General features: G+C 35.2%; 4 protein-coding genes across 5 annotated transcripts; 2 read left to right on the top strand and 2 right to left on the bottom strand.

The window, feature by feature from the left end:
- The first annotated feature begins 15,638 nt into the window (after positions 1–15,638).
- On the top strand, positions 15,639–19,353 carry LOC143530618 (putative mitochondrial adenine nucleotide transporter BTL3). Of its 2 annotated transcripts, XM_077026105.1 has the most exons (5): positions 15,639–16,062; positions 16,371–16,674; positions 17,595–18,062; positions 18,853–18,921; positions 19,336–19,353. In XM_077026105.1, the coding sequence occupies exons 1-4, from the start codon at positions 15,674–15,676 to the stop codon at positions 18,919–18,921; spliced, it is 1,230 nt and encodes a 409-aa protein (XP_076882220.1). In that variant the 5' UTR covers positions 15,639–15,673; the 3' UTR covers positions 19,336–19,353. The 2 variants fall into 2 exon arrangements, with proteins under 2 accessions (XP_076882220.1, XP_076882219.1); XM_077026104.1 differs by lacking the exon at positions 19,336–19,353 and having other exon boundaries at positions 18,853–19,058.
- On the bottom strand, positions 19,132–21,184 carry LOC143530619 (nodulin-26-like). The gene is made up of 5 exons (XM_077026106.1): positions 21,003–21,184; positions 20,230–20,448; positions 19,841–20,047; positions 19,707–19,768; positions 19,132–19,471 (listed from the first exon to the last, which is right to left on the bottom strand). The coding sequence occupies exons 1-5, from the start codon at positions 21,138–21,140 to the stop codon at positions 19,243–19,245; spliced, it is 855 nt and encodes a 284-aa protein (XP_076882221.1). The 5' UTR covers positions 21,141–21,184; the 3' UTR covers positions 19,132–19,242.
- Positions 21,185–21,622: 438 nt separating this feature from the next.
- On the top strand, positions 21,623–22,599 carry LOC143530573 (CASP-like protein 4D1). Its single transcript, XM_077026066.1, has 3 exons — positions 21,623–21,985; positions 22,051–22,186; positions 22,301–22,599. The coding sequence occupies exons 1-3, from the start codon at positions 21,840–21,842 to the stop codon at positions 22,586–22,588; spliced, it is 570 nt and encodes a 189-aa protein (XP_076882181.1). The 5' UTR covers positions 21,623–21,839; the 3' UTR covers positions 22,589–22,599.
- Positions 22,600–22,962: 363 nt separating this feature from the next.
- On the bottom strand, positions 22,963–25,626 carry LOC143530617 (5'-adenylylsulfate reductase-like 4). The gene is made up of 4 exons (XM_077026103.1): positions 25,273–25,626; positions 24,318–24,505; positions 24,063–24,187; positions 22,963–23,511 (listed from the first exon to the last, which is right to left on the bottom strand). The coding sequence occupies exons 1-4, from the start codon at positions 25,471–25,473 to the stop codon at positions 23,078–23,080; spliced, it is 948 nt and encodes a 315-aa protein (XP_076882218.1). The 5' UTR covers positions 25,474–25,626; the 3' UTR covers positions 22,963–23,077.
- Between the last annotated feature and the right edge of the window lie 1,101 nt (positions 25,627–26,727).

Here is a 26,727-nt window from a genome sequence, read left to right as displayed (position 1 = left end):
GAGACGGCTGAGCTCGTGACTGCCCTATTTATAGCCCAAATTGGATCCCATCGCGGTACGCGATGGGCTCCCTGACTCCCCCATCGATTACCGCGATATAGGGTTGTCGAGTCACGGGGTAGGCCTGCCACGTGTTGACACGTGGCAGGCGCCGCCACACGTGTCAACACGTGGTGACACGTGGCAGCAGACGCTGCCACCGTGAGCCACGTGGCACACGTGTCACGGTATGTCAGACACCCCATCGCGGTACGCGATGGGTGTCTTTCTTGACCCTGTCGCGTAGCGCGATAGGTCCAGAAGGCAGATTTTTCATTTTAGTGCCTGGGGTTTGGAAATTGGTAGAATTGGTCCTTTGACTTTAGAAACTTATCATTTTTGGCCCGAAATTTACGTGATGTTACAACAGGTTTGTGATGGAGCCATGGAAGAGGGTTTTTGAGCAAACAGGAGAGGCCGTGACGGAACTGACAAAGGAATTCTTAGCATCATTTAATATAAAGAACAATTCAGATATGTGGGATGAAGATGCAATTGAATTCAGGTGTGGAGGTGTATGGCGCAGCACTTTTTTCACCCAACTCGGGATTGATATGAGAATTTACACAAAAAAAGAAACAGAACAATTAATCTGGGCCCGCGCAAGGGTAGCATTTGAGAAGGAAGACTATAGCTGGTATGGAGATACACATACACGAGCATGGGAATTGTTGGGTTTCGAGGATGAAACAATCCACATCAACACATCGAAAAGCACAGCCTTACGAGATCCACTGATGAAATATATTCACCAGCTACTAAGCAAGACGCTAACAGCACGTGGCAGAAATAAAGGAGTGGTGAATTTACGAGATCTGTGGGCACTTTACTGCATAAGGAATGAAATTGATTGCAACATTACTTATCTCTTCTGTCAACTTTTCAGAACTAATGCAACAGCTGCAGATCCTAGGACTCCACTCGTCGGTGGCGCATGGATCTACAAGCTTTACAAAGCTTATGATGTAGATGTGGAAGGGACCGAAAATCCGAAACCTATTGCTCTTGACCTCAACCTCTGTTACAGGTTGCAGATAGCCCAAATCTTTAGTGTAGAACCAGAAATTTGGAGGTTCGTGAACAGCCGCGGTCACATTTGGGACCCGAAAAGCCAGTCAGAAATGATTATGGAAAACGAACGGAGAAAAAGAAGAGAAGCTGAATACAAACAAACAAGGATCCGCGTGACCTGGACACAGGTAACTGATGACTGGCGGCACAGGTAGTTGGGCATGGGCATGGGTTGGTGTTACTTCATGAACTTATTATTATTTGTGTTTGAACAATTTACTTTTCGTCGTACTTGTTTATTTGTGTTTGTGTTGGTTTGGATACTACTATGGCCATGAGTGCCAAAGACATTTTATTAGGTACTAATTTAGCCCGATAGGGCAAGGGATGGATGATTCCATACCCAATTTTCAGTAGTTATGCTTGGTTGTTTGTGGATGTTTGCAGTTTTATATTATACAGGTACAAAAACAGCAAAACGGACGAAAAACAGGGGACGCTCTGTCGAAATTTCGTTAACCCGTAGGGAAGTAACTCTCCATTTTACCCATAATACTCAATTAAAATTTTTATATTTCCATGAATCTTATCACATTGAGGACAATGTGAGATTCAAGTGTGGGGAGGGGAATTACTTGACCAATTATTTGCCCAACTAATTATAAAAAAAATTTCTAAAACAAATATTTTTGCAGCAGACAAAGATTATTCTAAACCTAAAAAGAATTCCGAGAAAATTTTTTGCAAATAACCAATCATTTAAAGTTAAAAAGTAAGAAAAAGTTTTCTAATATTGAGAATAAATTTATGCAGAATATGACGTTAATACCCAATTCCTCCGTTTCTATGCGACAAACCTCATGCCATATAAATATTTAAGATTCGTTTTAAGTTTCGTTTTACACGATAATTCATATGATTCTACACAACTATCCAATCTTCTCATCAAATCACATCTTTATTAATCATAGAATGTTTTCTTAACATTAAACAACACCAATCATTTATTTCCTATAACCGCTGATGTACATAGAAATATACATCTTTTCGGCATCAAATAATCTCTAAAAACTGCCATTTTCTATCTAATAACATAGCATAAAAGACTACTTATCATAATAAAACATAATTTTAGGTGAAACCAAGCCTCAAACGAAGAAACAAGCAAAAAGACGAAGAAAAACAGAATAAAACACAAGAAAACAAAGAAACACGCCCCCATGCCTCAAGAAACACGCCCCCATGCTTCTGAAACAAGAAAAGACAAAATCTGAAAGCAAAAGCACGGGGCCGTGCTCAGCATGCACGGGGCCGTGGACGGGAATGCAGAAAAGACAAAGAAGAATTGGGCACATGTCACTAAACAACACGGGGCCGTGCCTGCTAACCACGGGGCCGTTGCCACCTCACACAAAAGACAAAACAAATCTGGCACATGTCATAAAAATACACGGGGCCGTGCTCATCATGCACGGGGCCGTGCCTCATCGTCCAGATTGCCTATAAATAGTGGCTCATGTTGCATTCATCAAGTGTGCCTTGAAAAGAGTTCTCTCCGGTTTTCACTTATAAAAACACACACTAGCACTCACTTTGAAGATCTAGTGAAGAGTTTGAAGGCTTGGAGGTCATCACCACTAATCATCATCATCAACCATCATTACCATCATTAAGAAGAAGGATTCATCTATACTTGGTTAGATTGTTCTAATTTTAATCATGTATTTGTTGTTATCAATCATCTTAATGTTTATCATTTTGCTCATTATGAGCTAAACTCCTTTTACCATCTAAAATCTATGAAGAAGCTTTGTTTTACTTGATAATTAATCAAGACATGTGATGTAGTCTAGTAAAGTACATGGTTATATTACAATTATCTTTTGATGAGAAATGTTTCACCATCTTAAATCACTAAATCAAAGTTGGTGGTTGTCAATATCATTGGCAATCGTTCATGATCGATTCATGTTCTTGAAAGATAGAAATACTTTGATACATTATCGAAACATGGATCCTTATATTGTACTTAGAAATGATGAGATATAAGTTATGGTGTATTTTTCTAAACCTTGGTAATCCAAAAATGGATTTGCTTAGGATATCAAATTAGTTAAAGAAACCATATGTTAACGGAATGTGTAATTATAACCTACATAAATCAACCAAGGGGAGGTTGTGTGATGAACTACAACCACCCGAAGTTGTTAGAATTGGTATTTGAGAAATCGAAGTCAATCCTAATCTTTCTACTTTACGAAACTACTTGTCAACTCAAATCGACATCATTGAGATGGCATGACATTAGGAAAGGGTGGACTTTAAAATGCGCATACCATCTCCTTAGTTCCGAAGATGCTCACTTAAGGTTTAAGGAGCCATCTATCACATATTGCTACGGCAAGTCTATCACATGTCTACATATTAATTATCAACGCTAAAAATAGAGTGGATTCTTGATCTTAAATGGTAACCTTCGCATAATTGAACAACTCGTTTAGAATCTCTTGTCTCGGTCACCTATATACTATATATATAAGTATTTATATTTTATAAAAAGTTTAAAAATCAACCCCAAAATGATTAAAACCTCCGATTGAAGTAAAACAACGATTTATTATTAGAAACCTGTGTGTCCACGGATCGATACATGGTTCTTACCATTACTATTCTACATATACGATAGGTACACTTGCCTATTTTGTGTGTGTTTAGTCTTTGTAGAAATCACTTTTATAAATTTAAAATACGATCTTGTGCAAAAGCAAATCATTCCATCCTTTCATATTTTATAACCCTCAATTGTTCATCGTTTAAGGTACTATGATACACATATATGATCGTATTTGAATGCTCGTCGTTAACCCTAATGTTAATTGAAACAACAGTTCACGGATTAAGCAGTTTATAATCTAGGGTTTATGTTCATAACAGGTTCGTTTATATGTCTGGTTATGTATTTCTGGTTCTGAGATATTACCAACTGATCAACCAGAGCAGATGGCTAGTTGGGTTGGTGTTAATGGTTGGAGTCTGGAGGTCACAGTTCAATCCCCCTCTAGACCCATTTTGTTCTTTTTTTTAGTTTAAACCTTTTAACACTCATATATAGATATACAAATAAACTTAAAAATCTAATAATAGTATAAATCAATTTCTTATCGACCGACAATTTAACTAATCGTTTTTCTGAATTTTAGTTAAACCTCATATATATGTACATACTTATACATGTATGTATGTATGTATGTATATGTAATCTATTATTATAGATTTGTAAAGATTTTAATATTTAAAGAGAGTTTTAATCAAAAATATTTATTTGATATAATCTTGTTAATCAACGTATTAAAATTATAGTTTATTTATTTTATAAAAGATCATATTTCATATAAATATTATTATTTATGTATTACTGTCTATTATTTACAATAATCGTTAGTAGAAATATATATATATATACACACACACACATTAAATTTATTTTTAGTTTAAAATAGTTACTTGACACAAATCTCTTTATAAAAACTTTAAAATTTTTATAATTATTTGTTTATGTATTTTATATAATCATAATATTTATTTATGTTAAAAGTTTGATAAATAATGGCAATGATCCAAAATAAATAAATTAATAATAAATTCAAGTAATAAATAACTTTTGCAAGAACACCCCGATCATCGAATTCCTGATCCTCTTTCTAGTTTTAGATTTTTTATTCAATACGTATTTATTCCGTAATTATTTGTTACTTAGGATTCGCGTTGGTATTTTCCCGAAGCGCGTGATTTCCGCGAATCATCATTCCTAATATTTCTCCTTTCACTTTTGTTCGTCTATTGAGGTGAGTACCACATTCCCCTATTTTTACTTGTTTTCACGTTTTGGGGACATATGCGTAAAACTTATATTTCTCATATATACTTATACTCAAAACTACAACTATTGTCTTATGTGTTAACAACTTATACCTTACTTGTTTATGTGCTTACATGCTTTACGTGAACCGCATTCGGAGAGGTCCAACATAATCTCATAATAGTATGATGATACGCCAGTCATTAGCGTTTGTGCTTCTCGACATCTCAGTTATACTTGCTCATTTGGTTATTTTGTTATTCTCATATGACCTGTTGCAGCTACGTATTTTGTTATATATACTATATGTACAACTAAACTGGTGTGTTGCTCACTCAACATGTGTTGTTGACAAAATTCTATTTTATACACATGCAGGTTATCGTAGGAATTTAATGCAGTTTGGTGAAGACTTGGTGAAGAATTTAAGTTATAAAATAATTAATCAAGAATTTAATGTGTAATTGTTGTTTGTTTAATAAGTTGTATTTTTTACTTGAATTATTTGAAATTATTAAATAGATATTGAATCTTATATTGTGCATTATAGTAACCTTGTGAGCTGTGACAATCAGTTCGCGCCCCGGCATTTCTGCCGTAGGTTGGGGTGTGACAGATTGGTATCAGAGCCGAAGGTTTAAGATAGTTCGTTAGTGGTGCCTTAGTAACATGATTAGGAGCCCCACGTGCTTATTTGTTTACCTGATGTGTTCTATTTGATTGTTCACAGCTTACGTATTTGCCTTGCTAGATAGTACTTATTTCAGGTGTGGAGGTGTATGGCGCAGAACGTCTTTCACCCAACTCGGGATTGATATGGGAATTTACACAAAAGAAGAAACAGAACAATTAATCTGGGCCCGCGCAAGGGTAGCATTTGAGAAGGAAGACAATAGCTGTTATGGAGATACACAGACATGAGCATGGGAATTGTTGGGTTTCGAGGATGAAACAAACCACATCAACACATCGAAAAGCACTGCCTTACGAGATCCACTGATGAAATATATTCACCAGCTACTAAGCAAGACGCTAACAGCACGTGGCAGAAATAAAGGAGTGGTGAATTTACGAGATCTGTGGGCACTTTACTGCATAAGGAATGAAATTGATTGCAACATTACTTATCTCTTCTGTCAACTTTTCAGAACTAATGCAACAGCTGCAGATCCTAGGACTCCACTCGTCGGTGGCGCATGGATCTACAAGCTTTACAAAGCTTATGATGTAGATGTGGAAGGGACCGAAAATCCGAAACCTATTGCTCTTGACCTCAACCTCTGTTACAGGTTGCAGATAGCCCAAATCTTTAGTGTAGAACCAGAAATTTGGAGGTTCGTGAACAGCCGCGGTCACATTTGGGACCCGAAAAGCCAGTCAGAAATGATTATGGAAGACGAACGGAGAAAAAGAAGAGAAGCTGAATACAAACGAACAAGGATCCGCGTGACCTGGACACAGGTAACTGATGACTGACGGCACAGGTAGTTGGGCATGGGCATGGGTTGGTGTTACTTCATGAACTTATTATTATTTGTGTTTGAACAATTTACTTTTCGTCGTACTTGTTTATTTGTGTTTGTGTTGGTTTGGATACTACTATGTCCATGAGTGCCAAAGACATTTTATTAGGTACTAATTTAGCCCGATAGGGCAAGGGATGGATGATTCCATACCCAATTTTCAGTAGTTATGCTTGGTTGTTTGTGGATGTTTGCAGTTTTATATTATACAGGTACAAAAACAGCAAAACGGACGAAAAACAGGGGACGCTCTGTCGAAATTTCGTTAACCCGTAGGGAAGTAACTCTCCATTTTACCCATAATACTCAATTAAAATTTTTATATTTCCATGAATCTTATCACATTGAGGACAATGTGAGATTCAAGTGTGGGGAGGGGAATTACTTGACCAATTGTTTGCCCAACTAATTATAAAAAAGTTCTCTAAAACAAATATTTTTGCAGCAGACAAAGATTATTCTAAACCTAAAAAGAATTCCAAGAAAATTTTTTGCAAATAACCAATCATTTAAAAGTGAAAAAGTAAGAAAAAGTTTTGTAATATTGAGAATAAATTTATGCAGAATATAGCGTTAATACCCAATTCATCCGTTACTGTGAGACAAACCTCATGCCATATAAATATTTGAGTTTCGTTTTAAGTTTCGTTTTACACAATAACTCATTTGATTCTACACAACTATCCAATCTTCTCATCAAATCACATCTTTATTAATCATAGAATGTTTTCTTAACATTAAACAACACCAATCATTTATTTCCTATAACCGTTGATGTGCATAGAAATATACATCTTTTCGGCATCAAATAATCTCTAAAAACTGCCATTTTCTATCTAATAACATAGCATAAAAGACTACTTATCATAATAAAACATAATTTTAGGTGAAACCAAGCCTCAAACGAATAAACAAGCAAAAAGACGAAGAAAAACAGAATAAAACACAAGAAAACAAAGAAACACGCCCCCATGCCTCAAGAAACACGCCCCCATGCTTCTGAAACAAGAAAAGACAAAATCTGGAAGCAAAAGCACGGGGCCGTGCTCAGCATGCACGGGGCCGTGGACGGGAATGCAGAAAAGACAAAGAAGAATTGGGCACATGTCACTAAACAACACGGGGCCGTGCCTGCTAACCACGGGGCCGTTGCCACCTCACATAAAAGATAAAACAAATATGGCACATGTCATAAAAATACACGGGGCCGTGCTCATCATGCACGGGGTCGTGTCTCATCGTCCAGATTGCCTATAAATAGTGGCTCATGTTGCATTCATCAAGTGTGCCTTGAAAAGAGTTCTCTCCGGTTTTCACTTATAAAAACACACACTAACACTCACTTTGAAGATCTAGTGAAGAGTTTGAAGGCTTGGAGGTCATCACCACTAATCATCATCATCAACCATCATTACCATCATTAAGAAGAAGGATTCATCTATACTTGGTTAGATTGTTCTAAGTTTAATCATGTATTTGTTGTTATCAATCATCTTAATGTTCATCATTATGCTCATTATGAGCTAAACTCCTTTTACCATCTAAAATCTATGAAGAAGCTTTGTTTTACTTGATAATTAATCAAGACATGTGATGTAGTCTAGTAAAGTACATGGTTATATTACAATTATCTTTTGATGAGAAATGTTTCACCATCTTAAATCACTAAATCAAAGTTGGTGGTTGTCAATATCATTGGCAATCGTTCATGATCGATTCATGTTCTTGAAAGATAGAAATACTTTGATACATTATCGAAACATGGATCCTTATATTGTACTTAGAAATGATGAGATATAAGTTATGGTGTATTTTTCTAAACCTTGGTCATCCGAAAATGGCTTTGCTTAGGATATCAAATTAGTTAAAGAAACCATATGTTAACGGAATGTGTAATTATAACCTACATAAATCAACCAAGGGGAGGTTGTGTGATGAACTACAACCACCCGAAGTTGTTAGAATTGGTATTTAAGAAATCGAAGTCAATCCTAATCTTTCTACTTTACGAAACTACTTGTCAACTCAAATCGACATCATTGAGATGGTATGACATTAGAAAAGGGTGGACTTTAAAATGCGCATACCATCTCCTTAGTGCCGAAGATGCTCACTTAAGGTTTAAGGAGCCATCTATCATATATTGCTACGGCAAGTCTATCACATGTCTACATAATAATTATCAACGCTAAAAATGAAGTGGATTCTTGATCTTAGATGGTAATCTTCGCATAATTGAACAACTCGTTTAGAATCTCTTGTCTCGGTCATCTATATACTATATATATATAATTATTTATATTTTATAAAAAGTTTAAAAATCAACCCCAAAATGATTAAAACCTCCGATTGAAGTAAAACAACGATTTATTATTAGAAACATGTGTGTCCACGGATCGATACTTGGTTCTTACCATTACTATTCTACATATACGATAGGTACACTTGCCTATTTTGTGTGTGTTTAGTCTTTGTAGAAATCACTTTTATAAATTTAAAACACGATATTGTGCAAAAGCAAATCATTCCATCCTTTCAAATTTTATACCACTAGCACACACGCATCAAAAGTTTTTGGCGCCGTTGCCGGGGATACACGATACGTTTCTAAGAACGATCCAAGTTTTAATTTAATCATTGTCTATAATTGTACAAATTTTTAACTTCTATTTTATCTTATCTTTAATTTTACTAAATATTAAACTATATAATTTTACGACTAGCCTAATTTTTAACCTTTATTTACCTTATTTTTGAAATAGTTTAACTAACTTAGACATTAGTTTAGTTTAAAATAGCTTAAATTATAGGTCAACCTAGACTAACTTTTACTTTAATATAATTTTGATTTAGCCTCATGTATGTCCACTACTTTTGAGCGTGAGCTTGTTCCTCCAATTTCTGAACCGGAACGACTCTTTCGTTGACGAACTCGTAAACGGGCTACAGAAACCGCAGAAGCAAAATTATTCAACCACCTCATGGTTACATGTTTAGTCAAGGAGATAACTCCTGCAATCTCTAAAATATAAACTCAATTTCTAAAACATAAATACAATCAATTCAATATTGTTCATTAACTTCTTCACCAATAAATTCAATTCATTTACCTCTACTCGATCTCATAACAACAACAACCGCAAGTCTAAACATCAACTATATGTTGTCAATTAAGTTAACAGTTAATCTCAACAAAATCTTAGCGTCTCAAACCAGAAACTTTACGTCAAAATTCACTCGGTATTCATCACTTACTATCACTGTTCAATTCAATCCTCGTATCGTTTTGTACCTAAAGTAATCATTTGATTATCTTGTTAATACTTTCCAAGACTATGAAAATCCTAATCACCTACGCCATGTGTGTTCCCGACTCAAACATATTCATCAAGCTCAAAATTTCCAAACTTACTCTATTAAACCCTACTTTGCGACCTAATCAGAATATTTCAGTTCAATCAACTTCAATTATTCAAATTTTTTCAGATTTAATTAATCAAGTTATTCATAACTAAGTTGATTAAAGAATATGTTTTTGTCACTTTTATCTAAACATACTTTACCTTTCTCAATCATACATTATAATAAATCTTTACTCGATTTTTGAATTTACACAATTTCAATTCTAATAATTTATAAATATGTTCACCCAACACAATTTATCTTTTCAAAGACAACTGGTTGCAGCACTATACTTTCAAATGATGTTTGAAAATTTTAATATTTTATTTAAAACAACTCAAAAATTAATAAAATAATAAAAATCAATTCATTTTTTAGCAATATTTTACGCAATGTACCCCCCCCCTCATCTTATAAACTTTTACTTTTAATCCGCATGACGCAACTCCCTTTACTTCTCAAGGCAATGTTGTTATAAGTTATCTATATACTAAACCATTTTATTATCCTAGTGTTTTCCTCAACTTATCCTTCAACTTATAAATCTTTATTTTGGTCCTCGTAGAATGTCTCATTTAAGAAACCACTGTCGTCCTCAACATCAATCGTCTAGTTCTTGTAACCATTGTATGGCTGCCTGTATTGCCAAAGAGATAGCTGCTGCGATCCCTATGATAGTGACGCAAATTCAAAACATCAATGCAACCGATTCAACTTTTCCCACTAATTCCTCTGTTGGTGACTACAAACCGCTTACCTCCACTCATCCTCACAACAAGAAACGTATGAACCTTGCTGCAACAAATCCTACCCACCCGCAAGTCTCCTCGAACCAGAAACCTTACCTCGGTCCTTTTCCGTCATGCTCCACTTGTAACTATCATCACTCGGTTGAATCCCTATGTCGTCATTGCACCCAATGTAACCGTTATGGCCATCTTGCTAACACCTGCCGTGTCCCGCCGACTGCACAACTTGTTCCACAACAACCTACCCCTCTTGCTCAACCCGGTGTTCCTAATACCCGTGCTTGCTACCATTGTGGAAACCCAAATCACCTCCGTAATGCGTGCCCTCAACTTAACCAAGCTCATCAAGCCTAATATATGACTATATCCTACTACTTGACCCATGCTTACCAAACTCAAACCCATCAAGCTCATGTCCCTCAAGATCCTCCCACCAATCAAGGTCAACCTTACTTAATCCAACACTACCAAACCCCGCAACCACATGCTCAAGTTTACCAGACATATTTCCACCAAACGACTCTCTTGCAAACCGTTCAAGTTCCAGTCTTCCAAGCAATACCGAATCAACCTATCTCAACTGCTCCTACTCATGCAACTCCTTATGGTGCCTCAAGACACGTCAATTAAGCTACTCAACGATCATAAAGACTTTTGTCGTTTTCTTTATTTATCTTAATGTATCTCGTCTTTTCTTAATTACGTTTTGTAGCGCCTCTTTATGGCCTTGGATTACTTCCGTATTTGACTATTTATCTTCTATCTAATAAATAAAGTTTCTTTGGATTAAATAGATTGTTTATTGAAGTCTACTTCCATCTTATTTCTTTACCTTTATTAACCTTAACTATTTATAAGCTACCATTCTTAAACTTTAAATACTTATATCTTTACGTTTAAAAGTCGTCTTAAAATTTCTTTGCTTTATTAAAATTCACTAAAATCTTTTGAAATTATTTTATACATTTGTGACTTTCTAGTGTTCTAAATTAAGACTCCTTAAAATTTTGTTTCCTCAAAATCATGTTTTACTCAAATGTTTTGTAAACCCACACGATGAGACGAATCATGTGAACCATCCGACGATAACAATAATTATGGTCCGGAACATGATTATCGAAGTCCCCGCATGGAAATCATGAAGCATAAAGTTGTGTGTCATAATATAGAATTGAGAGTAGTTGGGATAACGGTACAAATGAAGAAATGATAAGGACATGGTGGATACACCGCTGGTACATCCTATATATAAGTGTCATTATCGAATTTGCATTTGAAGCGTTATTTTAGTTATTCAAAGTTCGGTGTTATGATAAATTTTTAAATTTTATTTTAAAGTTTTCTTTTCCTCAAACTTTAATGTTGTTGTTATAGTATTCTTTAATTTCGGGACGAAATTCCCTAAGTATGGGAGACTGTAACAACTCGGCTTTTCGAGTGAATATTTTATTAGATACCTAACCCGTTTCGATGTTCGGGTTAATTCTTATCGCGTTTATCAAGAATATTTAAGTATTGATTAATTATTTAATATTATATAATTATAAACTTTCTAATATTGGCAAAATATACCAAATTAATACTTTTACCTCTATATGTTTCCACCTTCTTATTACAAGGACTAAAATGCAAATTTGATATTAATATTATTATAATCCACCAATACCCATCAGCCCAGTGACCCAATTTCGTTTATCCGACCCGTATCGCAACCCGGAACCCGTTTCGTTTGGTTGTAGCTTAATTCTCGTCTCCAACATGGTAATTATTGTGTGCATTATGATCCCCTTTCCAAAATCGACCTAACCGACTTCATGAATTAGGAAACATCGATCGTTCGTCATATGTGATGATCCTATTTACCATACCCGTTTACACATTTCATCAATATACAAGATTTCGGTTACCATAATCCAATTAAAGGTATGTACATCATCAAGTATACCCGGCGATCAAGACCCCCATATTCAATTTCATTCTAATCAACTTCTCATGCCCGTTCTTGACCAAGACCCGCCGGCTACGATTGCGCATGATTAACCCTCAATTGTTCATTGTTTAAGGTACTATGATACACATATTTGATCGTATTTGAATGCTCGTCGTTAACCCTAATGTTAATTGAAACAACAGTTCACGGATTAAGCAGTTTATAATCTAGGGTTTATGTTCATAACAGGTTCGTTTATATGTCTTGTTATACATTTCTGGTTCAATCCCCCTCTAGACCCATTTTGTTCTTTTTTTTGGTTTAAACCTTTTAACACTCATATATAGGTATACACATAAACTTAAAAATCTAATATTATCGAAACCGACAATTTAACTAATCGTTTTTCTGAATTTTAGTTAAACCTCATATATATTTACATACTTATACATGTATGCATGTATGTATATGTAATATATTATTATAGATTTGTAAAGATTTTAATATTTAAAGAGAGTTTTAATCAGAAATATTTATTTGATATAATCTTGTTAATCAACGTATTAAAATTATAGTTTATTTATTTTATAAAAGATCATATTTCATATAAATATTATTATTTATTTATTACTGTCTATTATTTACAATAATCGTTAGTAGATATATATATATATATATATATATATACACACACATTAAATGTATTTTTAGTTTAAAATAGTTACTTGACACAAATCTCTTTATAAAAACTTTAAAATCTTTATAATTATTTGTTTATGTATTTTATATAATCATAATATTTATTTATGTTAAAAGTTTGATAAATAATGGTAATGATCCAAAATAATTAAATTAATAATAAATTCAAGTAATAAATAACTTTTGCAAGAACACCCCGATCACCGAATTCCCGATCCTCTTTCTAGTTTTAGATTCTTTATTAAATCCGTATTTATTCCATAATTATTTGTTACTTAGGATTCGCGTTGGTATTTTCCCGAAGCGCGTGATTTCCGCGAATCATCATTCCTAATATTTCTCCTTTCACTTTTGCTCGTCTATTGAGGTGAGTACCACATTCCCATATTTTTACTTGTTTTCACGTTTTTGGGACATATGCGTAAAACTTATATTTCTCATATATACTTATACTCAAAACTTCAACTATTGTCTTATGTGTTAACAACTTATACCTTACTTGTTTATGTGCTTACATGCTTTACGTGAACCGCATTCGGAGAGGTCCAACATAATCTCATAATAGTATGATCATACGCTAGTCGTTAGCCTTTGTGCTTCTCGACATCTCAGTTATACTTGCTCATTTGGTTATTTTGTTATTCTCATATGACCTGTTGCAGCTACATGTTTTGTTATATATATTATATGTACAACTAAACTGGTGTGTTGCTTACTAAACATGTGTTGTTGACAAAATTCTATTTTATATGCATATGCAGGTTATCGTAAGAATTTAATGCAGTTTGGTGAAGACTTGGTGAAGAATTTAAGTTAGAAAATAATTAATCAAGAATTTAATGTGTAATTGTTGTTTGTTTAATAAGTTGTATTTTGTACTTGACTTATTTGAAATTATTAAATAGATATTGAAACTTATATTGTGCATGATAGTACCTTGTGAGATGTGACAATCAGTTTGCGCCCCGGCATTTCCGTCGTAGGTTGAGGTGTGACACTTAATTCCCTCCAAAATTTTAAAATACCCGAACCGAACCCGAAAACATCAAACGAACTGGATATATTTCTTTTTTTTTAAACTTTCACCCGAACCGACCCCGAAAACAACCAAACGAACCGATATATTTTTTTACAAATTTTTCACCCGAACCGACCCCGAAAACAACCGAACGAACCGATATATTTCTTTTTATTTACAAACTTTTCACCTGAATCGACCCCGAAAACAACCAAAACGAACCGATATGTTTCTTGTTTTTTTTTACAAACTTTTCACCCGAACCGTCCCCGAAAACAACCAAACGAACCGATATATTTCTTTTTTTTACAAACTTTTCACCAGAAGCCGAACCCGAACACAATGAAGACAAACATCTATTATATATATATATATAACACTAACACAATACACAAATACATACATATAACAAAACACCCGAATTATAAACTTCGGGATTTTACATATAACGAGCCGAACCCGAACACTATGGAAGGAGCCACGGGCCAAGATTCCACCTCCAACGGTAGGTGATAAGGGCTTCGCCTGCTAACGTAACCAAAAAACGAACTGTGATTCTACGAATCTGGATTCGGACTCGAAGATTGAGTTCAACCGGGACTCTAAAGATATCCCGATTGTAGTTTACATTCAATATCAAAACCATTGTGACGGACGACTATGAGTGCGGCGTGGGAGCGGCGACGAGCGACGGATGGGGGGAGCCGAGTGCGACGGATGGGGTGCGACGGAGCCAGGGGACGGACGAACGACGACGGACTGGGGGGGCAGCGACGGACGACGACGGGAAGGAAGAAGATGGTGAGGTGAGGTAGTGGCCGGCGGTGGAGGTGTGAGGTGTGAAGGTGGAAGGAAGAAGATGGTGATATATAAGGAAGGAAGAAGATGGTGTTTTGGTTAAGGAAGAGGAAGGTGGAAGGAAGGAAGGAAGGGTGGAGAAAGAAAGAGTGTGGAGGAGATAGAATATCCGGTGATGATCGGACTGCCATCTTTCCCGACAAGCCGGTTTTCCAAGCTCATGAAAAAGATAATAAACAGAATGGCACAGATATATCACTTAATTTTTTATTTGTAAAAAGTCTAAATACCCTCCCAAATAACGGCGGTTAACGGAAAAAATTAACGGCGTGGCACATACTGGCCCGACCAAATAAAACAATAGTACACCATGCGCAAATTCTTTTTCAGTGGTTGTTTCATCTCGCGACGCTATATTCCAGGGAGTCAATTGTAATTTTCTCAATATTAAAAGAGTGAGTCGAATAAGCAACCGAATCGAGCCACAGCTTGTGGCTGAAACTACTCACTCAGTCAGTAACCAACATTCAGCAGCAGTGTGCGGCGGATAGTAGCAATGCGATGACTCCGCCACGTCACTTTCCCCACCAACAACTCTTCCTCCTATCTTCATGTAATTAATTTCAAATCCCAAAACCCTAAAACATGTCAAATCTCTCAATTGAACAACCACCCACTTCAACATCCGGATACCCAATTGGGTATTCGAAACCCGGCGGATTATTTCTCGATAACAATGCTCTTCCCAATTGTATCATCAACGCCGCCGTCTCAAGGCGGAATCACGGCGGAGGCGTTTTCCCGCGAAAAAGATTGGGTTTTGGAGGTGGGTTTTTGTCGGTTAGTTTATCGGTTAAGGCAAATGGTGATGGGGTTGATAAAAATGCAACGAATAATATTATGGCTGCAGCGGCTGCCACGGGTGTGGTCGAGGAGAATAAGAAGAAGGTGAATTTGAGAGTAAGGAGAAAGCCTGCTGCTATGAATACTACTAAGCATCTGTGGGCTGGTGCTGTGGCTGCAATGGTTTCAAGGTTTGTGCTTGTCTGTTTGTTGGAGTTTGTCTTGACTTTTTGGTCAAATGGAAGTGGTAGTTAAAGTATAGGTGATAAGATTTGGTAGTTGATGAAACATTGAAACTAGTAGTACCAATGTGAAAACAATAATGAAGAAGTTTTAAGTTTTAACATAATGCTTTTTAAATTTTGAATCTTTAAACTGTTAGTGAACTTTAGAAGTTAGAAGTTTAGAACCAGTGGATACTGAAATGAAAGATGCAAATGAAAACAATTATGATATGAAATTTGAAATGTGATGCAAAAGGTTATATTTTTTTTAACAGAACGTTTGTGGCGCCACTTGAAAGATTAAAGCTGGAGTATATGGTTCGTGGTGAACAGAAGAATTTATTTGAGTTAATTAAATACATTGCTTCATCTCAAGGTTTAAGAGGATTTTGGAAGGGAAATTTTGTTAATATTCTTCGAACCGCACCGTTTAAAGCGTTAAACTTTTGTGCGTACGATTCTTATAGAAAGCAGCTTATGAGGTTCACTGGAAATCAAGAAACAACGAATTTTGAACGGCTTTTTGCTGGCGCTGGTGCTGGCATGACTGCTAGTATTCTTTGCTTACCGCTCGACACTGTAAGTTCTTTTTTAATTATAACCATTGGACTATTGCTGGATTTCAAATAAATTCCCTAGACTTCATCTTCTTGGTAAATATATCAAACTCAACGAATAGGTCCTTTATGTAGAGTTATTATAAGTTAAGGGACTTATGCAAATGACAATTTGTTAAAAGTAAGTATGTCGATTTTTCGTAGAGTTTTTTATAAGTTAAGCGATTTAACATCATCGTCGTCGTACTCCGTATATCCCACCAATAGCAAAGCTATGGTAGGGTTGAGGAGGGTAAGATGTAGGCAGCCTTACCTCTACCCTTTAGGAATAGAGAGGCTGCTTCCGGTGAGACCCCCAGCTCGATAGTAGTTTTGCATCAAGCCTTAGACATAAGGCACATAACACTCAACGGGACACCGCCGATTGGTGCATGTACACTTGTCTTTTGGCTATCAACGCCACCACATGATTCCTGATTAACCTTCCGCCACTTTTACCGTTATTTTCACGAGATTAGTAAAATAACATCAAAATTAGTGCACTTTCAGTTTTGTCCACCCAAGGATTCACACATATATACATTATAAGCGATTTAACCTTGCGGAAATAAAGTTTAGGGGCTTTTGTGCGAGTTCAGAGATGGTCTAGAGTTTTTTCGGCATGTCTTGTTACTTTTCTGCTGCAAATGAGAGCTTCCCAATACATTTGACTTTTGTGGTCAAATAAGAACCAGAAATTTGATTTAGATTTTTTTGCTTTTTAGGGTTTTTTCAAGGATGGTATTTATATTGAATTATTAATAGAAATTAAGGTTCTTAAAATGTACACTTATGTGCTAATCATCACCTAGATATGAAGCATCCCGCTGCTTTAGTTTTTAATTAAACTGGATTAATTTTATTATAAAGGTAACTATAATTACAGTTTTAATTTACTTTCAGATTAGAACGAAGCTGGTGGCACCAGGTGGCGAATCCTTAGGTGGGGTGATAGGAGCGTTTAACCACATCGTTCAAACCGAAGGATTCTTTTCTTTATACAAAGGATTAGTTCCTTCAATATTAAGCATGGCGCCTTCGAGTGCAGTATTTTATGGAGTTTATGATATATTAAAATCAGCTTATTTAAATTCACCCGAAGGAAAACAAAGAATTAAATACATGAAGCAGCAGGGTGAAGATTTAAATATTCTGGAACAGTTAGAATTGGGACCAATGAGAACGTTGTTGCACGGTGCCATTGCTGGTGCGTGTGCTGAGGTGGCGACATACCCTTTTGAGGTTGTTAGAAGGCAGTTACAGTTGCAAGTTAGAGCAAATAAAATGAGCGCGTTAGCAACGTGTTTTAAAATTGTTGAAAATGGAGGTGTTTCGGCTCTTTATGCTGGACTTATTCCGAGCTTGTTACAGGTACGTATGTTATATTTTTAATGGTTTTTATTGGCTAATAAGCATGATAATTGTTAGCATATCTAGAGTTGTGAAATGAGAAATATACCCCTGAATTTAGATGTGATTGAAGTAGTCTCTTTTGCATTATTAACTCCTTAAGTTTTATATAAAGGACCTTTTGTGGAGTTTTTGAAAGTTTAGGGGCTTATAGTTATAAGTAAGTTCAATGGAAAGTCAAGGGGTGTATTTGATATTTCTTTTATACTTAGGGGGTGTTTGGGATTCCTTATTTTCACCAACTTATAATAACTTTTTAAAAAAGAATAAGGTGTTTGGGATTGCTTTTGATGTGAGAGAGAAAAGTTAATAAGTTACACTTTTGTAACTTATTAACTTATTAAAACGTCATAAGGAGATAAAATAAGGAATCCCAAACACCCCCCTTAAACATTGGGACAACGGGAGTTGATTCTTTCAGGTCAAAAGGTTGACTTTCAAAGTTGATGAATGATTGTTTATATGCATGAATGAATGATCTGATTTTACAATGCTTGCAGGCTACTTAAGTGTCTAAAACACCAGTCAATAATAATGAAATAGAGTAATCTTTCTGGATGATTGTTATTTGACCCGTATAAACTTCAGCCTGACTTTCAAAGTCAATTAGAGTAAACTCATGTGTTAATGTTTGTACATGCGAACAGTCTTACCAAATTGCATGAAAATATACGTTGTCAATTAAGATAAATAGCATTTGACCTATTTTGTGAAAATAACTGTTGGAAGTTTGACTTGCTTGTATTCTCAGGTATTGCCGTCTGCTGCAATAAGCTATTTTGTGTACAAGTTCATGAAGATCGTTCTCAAGGTGGAGTGAGTTTTTACATAACAGTCCATAGATAATTCTTGATTTCATAGATGTAATTTTACTACAGACTGATACCATTGTCTTGATTATCTTGATTATATTCCATAGATCCAGTAAAGATTGTTGATTGCTTTAAAGAATATAGATATTTGGTGTTAAGGAAATAAATATTTAGTATTTAGCTATAAATTCAACTCAAACCTCTTTTTTTTCTTTTTCTTAATTCGTTCTACATATAACAATATACTAAGTAGATAGACATTGTTGTACTCGAATGTACGACCTATCATTGTGTTCTAACTACTTTGACAACCTCGGTTTCGTGATCTGTTACACTGTCGAGTGTGAATAAACATTGTTGTAAATGATGCTTTTCGTCCTTTCGGTCTCGGTATCTTGATCTTCTTGTTTTGGTTGTCTAAGAAGACTGTAAACTATGGTTGCGGTTAGAGCACCGAGAATGGGACTCGCGATAAAAATCCAGAGGTTTTCGTATTCGTTAGCCACAATGGCGGGGCCTATGCTTCTCGCAGGGTTCATAGAAGCTCCCGTGATCGGCCTATCGAAATAACAAGTTCGTGAGTTTGTCGTTAAAAATAATATAAACTTAATTTTTTCTTCGAATGGTGTTATCTGCACCAAATCCAATAAATTTGTGTTGAAAGTCAGTTAAATGACTATTATACCCTTCGAATTCAATAATTGTATGTTTTTAGTAAAATGACTATTATACCCTTCAATTGCATTTTAGTCATTTTATTTATATAAGTGAAAGAAAGATGGAATATTGTTACCCTGCAATTAGCACATTGAACATTAATGCCACTCCAATTGCAACTCCTGCAAGCTCCTTGCTCTACACCCTCATTTCAAAATCAAAGTTAATACCTTCCACAATAACTTTCTAAATAAAAAAGATGAACCATACCGATCTATCATCAGTTGCCGCGCCATTAATGGTGAACATCAAGATGGAAGTGATGATAAACTCCCACAAGAAAGCTTCGAAATCAGTTACCGGAGTTGAAAACCGAGTTAAAGTTGGCAACATGTCGTCTTGGTAATCAAACAAAACCTTCAAAGTGAGACATGCAAGTGTGGAACCTAATATTTGAGACATCACATACATTGGAACCTACAAGAACCAAATCTCATCTTGTAAACACGCAACGACACACAAAAAGTGACCTGTAGAGTCGTAGGTGAAGGTGTGACAGTTCAGTTAGCGTTCATTCTTATATTATTACCATAGCTAAAAGATATCATAATAACATAATAACAACCCTAACTAACTTATATATTTTCTCTAATACTTACTTGTATTATACGTAATCTCCCAGTAACAGCAAACGCGATAGAAACCGCAGGGTTAAAATGGGCACCGGAAATATGTCCAAGTGTGTATATCAAAGCAATTAGGCATAAGCCCCACACCATTGCAATCCCTATAATTGTTAAAGGTCGATCACGGTCTACCATTGCGGCCCCACACCCTGTGAAAATCAAGATATACGTCCCAAGAAACTCTGCAACAATCTGTTTTTCTGTTCTTAGCAATAGCGGAAAGAATACACATGAACTTTATTAACAAGAGGCAGGGTATACACACGCCATCGATAGGTTATATAGACTATACAACCTTTTCCATATGATATGTGGAAATTGTTATACAAGCACTTTTAAAAATAAAGAATGATACATGGAACACAAATCATTTATAAGGTGTTATGCTAGTTTTACAACCCATATGTCCTTATAAAGTTATACGACCTATATAACTTTTCGAACTTGACTTATGTGATCGTGGTGTGTTGTCACATAAGTTGATTATATGGTCCGTATAAGCTTATAGTGGGTAGGGTGTGCATGAAACCAAAATAACCAAACCAATTACCGTAACATAACCAAAATGATCGAGCATAGGAAAAAATCGACGACTTGGTTTAACGTTTTTTACAAATAACCGACGTAACTGAACTAAACCGATTGGAACCGAACTGAACCAAGAAAATTGATTATAAGTAGTTTATAAGAAATTAAAGTTTTGTAACTAGAACTTTTAGAACAACGTACTCTTGAAAATGAACTACCTTTTGACAGTAAGATGGAAGCACAACATTATTGAAAGATCTCTTGTGGTTATGTTTGATGTCGGGTTGTTCTTGAGTGACTGGCAGGGTGTTGTTGCTTGGTGAGAACGCGTAAGATGTTGAAATTGAGGCAGCCATTGATGAGGTTTGGAGCTTGAACAAACAGATAGATGCTTATGCTTATGTTAGTGTTGTGGGTAGTGTTTTTAAACTTGAACTGAGTACTGTTTTTGTGGCCTGTTTGGATTTTTGTGGTTGGAATATGATTGAAGAAGACAGTAATCTCCAAATGTTGATACAAAGATGAAGCCGGCCGTTGAAATGGAAAGTTGTAAGCGAATAATCTGACTTAGTTTTATGTGAAATATGGCTACCGGGAAATATTATTATTTGTTTGCATTCAGTGAAAACATTTGCTTCCAAAAAGAGATGGACAAAAGAGCAAATTGCTTAATGTTTCTTACATTTTAGCATTCCAATTAAGCCCATCAAACTTGACGAGTTCAGTGATGGGTCAAAAATGGTTCGGTCCGAACAGGTTCGAGTAACTATGTATATGGTATGATACTATTATGTTTCATAAATGAGTAAAGAGAGTATCTTTATTTTATTTTATTGGATGCTTTAGACAAAAAGATAGCATATTAAAAAGTGTTGAAAGAACAGGCCGGCTGCAGGTACATTGAAAACATCTATCTAAGCACAACAATATTTGTTTGTTGTTTGTACTTTGTACCGAACCGATCAATATATAAATTAATATATTAAGTTAAACAAGGAACAGTTAATTGAACTGTGTAGTTTACAAAAATAACTCAGCTGAGTTAAGTAAAGATCATGGCAGTAAAAGTTATAGCATACACCACCCTGGTGTTGAGGATCCTGACTCTAATGCTTTTAGTTGCTTCTGCTGTGTACATGGTGTGCAATAATTACAAGCTTGCCGGTGATAAGACTACCTGGAAGGATATCAAGACTTACAGGTCGGTTATTAACCGTCTTTAATTCATTGTCCAACCATGTAACTCAAATTTTGTATGGCCTATAGATTTGTATTTGCAGCTACGGTCATTGGTGCAGTCTACTCGTTGATTCAGCTTCCTTTCGCTTTTTACTATGCGTGCAATGGGAAGAGGATGATTCGCCATCCGTGTCTCCCTCAGTTCGAATTCTACGCGGATAAGGTTCGTATTGTAAAAATGAGTTTTTTTTTTTTTTTATATATAATATGTTGTAAAACCATGTAAAAAAATCCAGATAAGCCGTAACACTGATATCGATCGCTTGAAATGTTACAGTTGATCAGCTACGTATTGGCAACCGCGGTTGGTGCAGGGTTTGCTGCATCAATGGAGTTGAAGGAAGTTGTGGATAGTGTGGTTGCTCTACTATCATTAATATTAATTGCTGTAGGATCAGGCATCAATCTTGGGTTTGACATTGATCAATTCCATTCAAAAGTAGATAAGTTTCTCGATCGCGGTATCATTGCTACGGTTCTCCTGACTCTTGGTTTTGCCTGCATGGCTGTGATCTCAGTTCTCTCCTCTCTCCAAAGGCCTCATGAAAGAAAGTACTTTGGCTAAAGTACTTTTTATGAATAATGATATTATATTATACAAGAATAATATATATTTCTATATTATACCTTTTTAGTTATTCAAATTTCTTTTGCACCAAAATAAGTAGAATAGGAGAAGATAAAGTAGTTAACTTGTATTACATTTGATATTTGAACCAGTCAACGGTGACGTTTGATCGATTAAGACACCAAAGAATGGATCAGGACTGTCATGATAACGCTGATCACCTGTTGGTGTGCGGTTGCCTACTGTGGGTTGTTAGAATTACAACCAAGATGTAAAAACTAAAAATAGCTAACAAAAGATTAAATAAAATAAAAAATAGAAAACCATAAAAAAAGCTTGTTACAACTTTTTTTTTTCCTATCACCACATTGGAGTATATACATTCTACACAAAGCCAAATTGGCAAAACCCTCCCTATCAAGAAACCACATTAACTTCCACAAGTATACACATAAACCACAAATCATCTCAGTCAACGAGTCAAACTCAATCCCGGCTAGTGCTCGCCTTACCAAACGAAACCGAAGCTAATGACTTTGAAGCCCACACAGCCTTAGCCTTGGCGTTCAAGGCCCCACGAAGGTTGCTTCTTTTGCAAGGCTCGGTCAATGAAGTGAATAATTGTATGGCTCGCTTCATGTACGATAAAGGATGCTCCCACAAGCTTTTAAACCTTATGTTTGGGATCCTTCTTCTCCAAGAAACCTGAGCACGTGCCATAATATATGGATAACTCCAATACAACAACCTTAAAACCACGAAAATGGTGGCTAATGTTAAGTATGTTTCATGTTGAAGCATGTTTTCAGGAGACCGTGCCCATGAAAACGGGCAGCTGTCGGGCCCCTTCATGTTTTGGTTATCGTGCTCGTATATGGTTTCACCGAGAGATGTTCCATTGATGGATTCAGGTTGGATACCTCCTATACATACAATCGTTTAATGTTAATTGTAATCAAGAAAATGATTAATTGTATTTAGAACTACATACACGGTTGGTCCCTGTGGTGTACCTATATTACGCGTTTTGACACGTTTTTTTTTCTAAAATTTACATGTTTAAATCCAGTGGTTGTGGAGCGGGTAAAGGGGTGTTTTGGTCAATTAACAGAAAACGGTAAGGCCATCCAACCTGCTTGAAAACGACTGGACTAAATATATATAGCAAAAAGCATTAAATATACTTACAAAACTAAACTATTAACATCTAATGTAACTTTTTTTATATAGCAAAGCGACGTAAGACGTAAGTATTTGAATGCACTTAGGTTGACTAAGTTTAGAAGTTTTACTGGTTTCACCGTTTTTAGATAAACCATGATCAAATTCTATCATTTTTGGGTACATAGACTAACTCAGAGAGTGCAGGAATAAAACCTTTTTTAAATTCCATTTTTACCATCGCATGCAATAAAACCTCAGTTATGAAAATACGGATAAACTAAGGGTATTTAAGGAAAAGTAAAATTACCCGTAACATTAGTGTAGAAAGTCATAAGCGAACTTATAGTTCGGGATCCATGGTAGCGCGTACGCATTGTTGAGTTCAAGACAAAGAGTGTAGGAAATCCATGAACACCATATTTTGAGAGTATGCTACACAAAAATGAAAAATATCAATAGCTTATATAAAAGTTAAATTACTAATGTATGTATGTATATAACACCCAATATCCAACTTTTTTCATTAAAGAGGAAAATGTATGTGAATATAAAATTCTCAAACCTCGGTCTTATGACAGATTCTTCAAAGGCAAAATGAGAAATTGAAGGATATAATGAAGCCATAACTGATAACTTTGGTCTGAATGTTTTTGAAAATGGACACCAAGATGCATAGAAGAGGATAATAACATAACTTTGCGTGTTCTTGTGAATCGTATTTAACGCCTTTTGCAAAGATGACTCATCTCCCTGAAATTAAAGATTTTGCAAAATGGTGTGAGGATACCAATTAAAAATACAATAAAAAATCCTATTTTTATACATTCATATTTGAATTTACAAACAAATGATTCTGATTATTTTAGGGCAAATAATCAGTTTAAGAATGCAGCTTATTCAAACGGATTATCTTAAATCTAATTATGACTGTTTTGACCTCTTTCAACTCCATCAATTATCAAAATTTCAGTTGTAACTAAGAACTATAATCAAGTTGACCAATTAGCCATTTTATTCTAGAAAATAGGGTTGTGCACGAAACCGAAACAAAAACCCACGGTTTGGTTTTTATGTTTTTTTGTAAAAACCAAACTTACGGTTCGGTTTTGGTTTTTACATGTAATAAAAACCGAAAAAAACAAACCAAACTGAATTTATAAATTTTCATTTTTTTTCATCTTGAAGTAATTTATAAAAATTTGATAATTACGTAACTCAAATATTTTAAAGCATATGTATAATAAATAATTAAATATTAAATAACATTATGATTTAGGCCCAAATTCATTATTTTAGTAAGTTCATAAGGCAAAACCACCAGACGGATCCCTAACCGAAAACAAACTAAACGGTTTTCAAAAATTCAAAAACAGAAGTTTTGGTTTTTGATTCGGTATTGGCCCAAACCAGAACCGACCATGCACACCCCCACTAGAAAACAACAACAATTCTTCTAATAAAACAAAACCATTTAGAAAATGAAATGATAAATTATAAATAATTAGTCATAATAATACCTCAATAACAGTAATGGCACCTGAAGAATTATCAAACGGACAAATCGGTGATTGAGAGCTAAAGATGAAATCCTTAATCAATTTGGGCGGACCTATACAATTAGAAACCCTAGAATCATCCTCAATTTCCTCTGCAGTAGATGTTAGCGTACCAAATAATAATACCACCAATAGAAGGAACCCAATTATGGTTTGACTCATGATGAACAATGATGTATATTATATAGGATCAATTGCAAGCGAATTGAAGTTATGGTGTATTGAGAAACAAAAAACCTGCAAATGAGGGGTTTTTTGTATCTCGGAGAGGAAGATAATAATAATAATATTATTTTATTGGTATCATCCACTCTGAAAAAAGAAAAAAAAATTGTTTGATTTGTTTGGTAGTCATAATAATAACAAGTCATCACCCATTCAAATGAATGGTTGATAAAACATATTAATAATTAGGTTGACTTGTTGTACTAGGTTTGGTTTACTTTTAACAGAATTTTGTAATAAGAATCAACCTTTAATCAACTAACTAAATAATATTATTCATATATTGTTCAAATAGTTCATGATTTGATTTTTCTTTAAAATATCAACGACATAGCTGTGTAGCTGTTGCAACTCAAGATCTTCATTTGCATCAATCATTCGGACGATTTTTAAGCAAGAGAGATATCTGGCATTCTCCTTCACCCATGGTGTCACAAACCCACCTTAAATTTTAGCAGTGATCAAGTCATGCATGGTGAAGTCATCACATTGGCGGACCGACTCTTGTGGAAATTCTCTTTTAAATGTATATATATAATATATGTTAAAATTCCGATCGAAACTCTATAAAATTTTAACACCGACCATTTTCCGACCCTTGTGAAATTTCTCGCTGGGTCCGCTTAGTCATGACTAATCTTAACTTGGGGCTTGGACCTTTTAAATTTGTGCTAAGTTATATCAAATATTTGATAGTTTTTTAGAGTAAGAATCTCAAGTTCTTTCACAACCTATAACTATATATTTTCCTCTTCATCGATCATCAGCCAAATCGAAATCATCATGCCTACCAAGGGGTCGATTGCTTGTTTAGAAGTGACGACTTTATTATCATATAGTTTGTTTCATAATAAACATGTGCTTTTGTAATGTCTTCGGTTAGGTTGTTATTACTATTGCACCTGCACTAATTTCCGTTTTTGTGCAATTTGAATAGAATTCCCTCGTTCTGCTCTAGCTTCTTCTCTACTTCGTTTTGCATCTTATCATAGTGTCTAAATTCTACACAAACATGCTCGGGATACTTAGGGCACTCTTTGACGTTCCTAAACACTCCAACAAAGCGTTGCTTTTAAGCGATGCCTTCCGTTAGTTTCAAAAACCTTGTTTTTTTTTAATGATGAACGCACCCCTTAATTAAAATCTACTCATGTTGGTCTCACCAGCCCTGATCGACCAACCAAACCAGTC

This window comes from Bidens hawaiensis, unplaced genomic scaffold (assembly GCF_021521415.1).
Source record: "Bidens hawaiensis isolate Kalapana, Puna unplaced genomic scaffold, B.hawaiensis_p1.1 tig00008951_1, whole genome shotgun sequence".
NCBI classification, from domain to species: Eukaryota; Viridiplantae; Streptophyta; class Magnoliopsida; order Asterales; family Asteraceae; genus Bidens; species Bidens hawaiensis.
The sequence above is the reverse complement of the archived record's forward strand: the minus strand, read 5'-3'. Positions and strand labels throughout refer to the sequence as shown.

Coding starts and splice junctions, on each gene's coding strand:
- LOC143530573 (XM_077026066.1), top strand. CDS start 21,840: ATGGCAGTAAAAGTTATAGCATACACCACCCTGGTGTTGAGGATCCTG. Junction 21,986..22,050: donor AAGGATATCAAGACTTACAG/GTCGGTTATTAA, acceptor TATGGCCTATAG/ATTTGTATTTGCAGCTACGG. Junction 22,187..22,300: donor TCGAATTCTACGCGGATAAG/GTTCGTATTGTA, acceptor GAAATGTTACAG/TTGATCAGCTACGTATTGGC.
- LOC143530618 (XM_077026105.1), top strand. CDS start 15,674: ATGTCAAATCTCTCAATTGAACAACCACCCACTTCAACATCCGGATAC. Junction 16,675..17,594: donor TTTGCTTACCGCTCGACACT/GTAAGTTCTTTT, acceptor ATTTACTTTCAG/ATTAGAACGAAGCTGGTGGC. Junction 18,063..18,852: donor TTATTCCGAGCTTGTTACAG/GTACGTATGTTA, acceptor TTGTATTCTCAG/GTATTGCCGTCTGCTGCAAT.
- LOC143530617 (XM_077026103.1), bottom strand. CDS start 25,473: ATGAGTCAAACCATAATTGGGTTCCTTCTATTGGTGGTATTATTATTT. Junction 24,506..25,272: donor GTGCCATTACTGTTATTGAG/GTATTATTATGA, acceptor CTTTAATTTCAG/GGAGATGAGTCATCTTTGCA. Junction 24,188..24,317: donor GAATCTGTCATAAGACCGAG/GTTTGAGAATTT, acceptor ATTTTTGTGTAG/CATACTCTCAAAATATGGTG.
- LOC143530619 (XM_077026106.1), bottom strand. CDS start 21,140: ATGGCTGCCTCAATTTCAACATCTTACGCGTTCTCACCAAGCAACAAC. Junction 20,449..21,002: donor TTCCATCTTACTGTCAAAAG/GTAGTTCATTTT, acceptor ACAGAAAAACAG/ATTGTTGCAGAGTTTCTTGG. Junction 19,472..19,706: donor TTCAATGTGCTAATTGCAGG/GTAACAATATTC, acceptor TTATTTCGATAG/GCCGATCACGGGAGCTTCTA.